The 2,500-nt window shown below is 41.9% G+C and overlaps 1 protein-coding gene across 1 annotated transcript in view; it reads left to right on the top strand.

The window, feature by feature from the left end:
- Positions 1–2,500, top strand: part of haus4 (HAUS augmin-like complex, subunit 4) — an 18,330-nt gene that overhangs the window by 388 nt on the left and 15,442 nt on the right. Inside the window, exons 3-4 of the mRNA XM_081365147.1 lie at positions 1–20; positions 126–265. The exon at positions 1–20 is cut by the window's left edge and continues 56 nt beyond it. Coding sequence (XP_081221273.1) covers positions 1–20; positions 126–265 — 160 coding nt within the window. The remainder of the gene's footprint in view (positions 21–125; positions 266–2,500) is intronic.

The following is a 2,500-nucleotide window of genomic DNA, read 5'->3' as shown; positions in this document are numbered from 1 at the left end:
AGACAATTTACATCAGCAAGGTTTGAATATTTAAAATGTTCTTTGTTTAATTTTTTTCCGCCATATTGAATGCATTATTTTGCGTAATGATTGTAAGATTGATATTAATGAGTCTCTCTCGTCAGTTTTATCAGCGTTCCCGTTGTGTGAGATGACGGAGGAGGATCTGACCCAGAATCCTCAGTTCTGTAAACTTCTGGCGACTCTGTCCCAACATGTGGACCGAACCGGCCTCACACAACCCCTGAGGAGGGACCTGGAGAAGGTGTGTGTGTGTGTGTGTGTGTGTGTGTGTGTGTGTGTGTGTGTGTGTGTGGACCGAACCGGCCTCACACAACCCCTGAGGAGGGACCTGGAGAAGGTGTGTGTGTGTGTGTGTGTGTGTGTGTGTGTGTGTGTGTGTGGACCGAACCGGCCTCACACAACCCCTGAGGAGGGACCTGGAGAAGGTGTGTGTGTGTGTGTGTGTGTGTGTGTGTGTGTGTGTGTGTGGACCGAACCGGCCTCACACAACCCCTGAGGAGGGACCTGGAGAAGGTGTGTGTGTGTGTGTGTGTGTGTGTGTGTGTGGACCGAACCGGCCTCACACAACCCCTGAGGAGGGACCTGGAGAAGGTGTGTGTGCGTGTGTGTGTGTGTGTGTGTGTGTTAGAGGTCTGCTACCCGACCCGAGCCCAACGGGTCCCGAAAAATGTGCGAGGTTCGGGTTAATGTTTAATGAACAGCCTCGGGTTCGGGTCGGGTTCGGGTCGGGTTCGGGTTTGTAAGAAAAAATAAATAGGCTATATATAGTTTGCGTGCCGCCGTGTGCTTTGCCTGCTTTCTGTGTTGTGGTGACCGGCACGCGCGAGAGAGAAGTAGCCTACATGCGTGCGCAGATGTGCAATGTGCATAGGCTACACAGACTGTCGATGCCGTTCTCTTCCTTCATAACTCATACTGAGAAGGATATATTTGTGTAAATAGCTCTGAAAGCGGCACTACAATTAAAACTTTCACAGAGATCTCAAACAGGCATTAAAACATCAAATATTAAGAATTGGCATATCGAGCAAAATAATATGAGTGATCTAAAATTGTAGGCTATCTCTCCCTCCTCATGCTCACCGGCAAGACGCACCGACATTAAATTTCTTTGTAGGCTAATAGGCCTATGTGTTGTAACCCAGTCATTAAAAAACGATTTAGTTTTATATTCATGTTTAAATAAAAATAATATATATATTTTTTAAATTTTATGTTGAGATTATATGAAAAGTGAAGAGCATGAATAAGATAAGATGATCCCGAAAATATCGGGAGACAAATGGAGTGAGCAGACATGATTTTGACCACTTCATTAAGTTTGTTTTTTAGAAAGCCTGTCTTTAAAGTGAATTTCGTTTTGTATTAATTGTATCTTAAAGGTATAGCGGAGGATCTTTCCAAATTTTAGATAAGACCCGCCCTCTCCACTTTTTGAAAAGTTTGATTGATTCACCAGAATGATTGACAATTAGGAGGACCAATAGTTTACACTACCCACCAGGAAGTAAAACATCCTCCGCTATACCTTTAATTTTAATAAATTTTTCATTAATCAATTTCTTGAATTTAATAAATAAGAGGCTAAATAGGCTATAGCAGGCAATATAATCAGGACACGGTGTCGCCGGCGCGTGAACTGGAGCTGGTCCGAAACACAGCGTATAGGCTATAAGCTACTTGCCTCTCAGACTTGAGACATATATTATATATAGAAAGCATGAAATGTGTACTTTTAAACAAAACAATTCAAAACGAAAGAAAACAGACTGTGCTCTGCTTAATGAAATGTGAATTTCTCTCTGGCGCGTTTACTGCGAAGATCGCGAATCAGCATCGTCAAATGTAGGCTATCTTTGACACAGAAAACACTTGTTTATTAATAAACGATTGAAATGTCCTTGATATATTTGACATACTAATCATTAGGCTACTTTTGCCTGACAGCTTTTAGGCGCGTTATTGGCAGCGCACCCTATGTTACATGAACAGGTTACCACCGCTATAATATTATTCTTCGGTGTTCAGTTAAAAAAAAAATACAGACCGACCTACCGACCTTTTTTTGGCTGTTACGGCAAACCAAAATATTTTTAAGGATGGCCTTACCGTTTCAAGCAATCATTACACTATTGCAAAAATGGTAGTCTTGGTAGGCTGGTGTTAGAAACAGAGTGGACCTCGGGTTCGGGTCGGGTTCGGGCTTAACATGTAAATGTAATTGTCGGGTCGGCAGTGCCGGCCCGAGCCTTTTGGGGGCCCTAAGCAGAATTTGAGGGGGCCCCCTCCCACCACGCGGAGTCACCTGTGCTTGACGATTATTGACACAAATGTCACGCTATAATGTTAAATTATAAATTAATACAATGAGGTTATGTATTAATACAAAATAAATACTTAATAAAAAATAGATACTTAAATAAAAAGTTTTAACTTTTTCTTTACTCTTTTATACTAACTGTTTGAAACTTCTGAA

Source organism: Scardinius erythrophthalmus (genome assembly GCF_964197995.2).
Source record: "Scardinius erythrophthalmus genome assembly, chromosome: 5".
NCBI classification, from domain to species: Eukaryota; Metazoa; Chordata; class Actinopteri; order Cypriniformes; family Leuciscidae; genus Scardinius; species Scardinius erythrophthalmus.
Note: the sequence above shows the minus strand (reverse complement) of the source record. Positions and strands in the feature narration are given on the sequence as shown.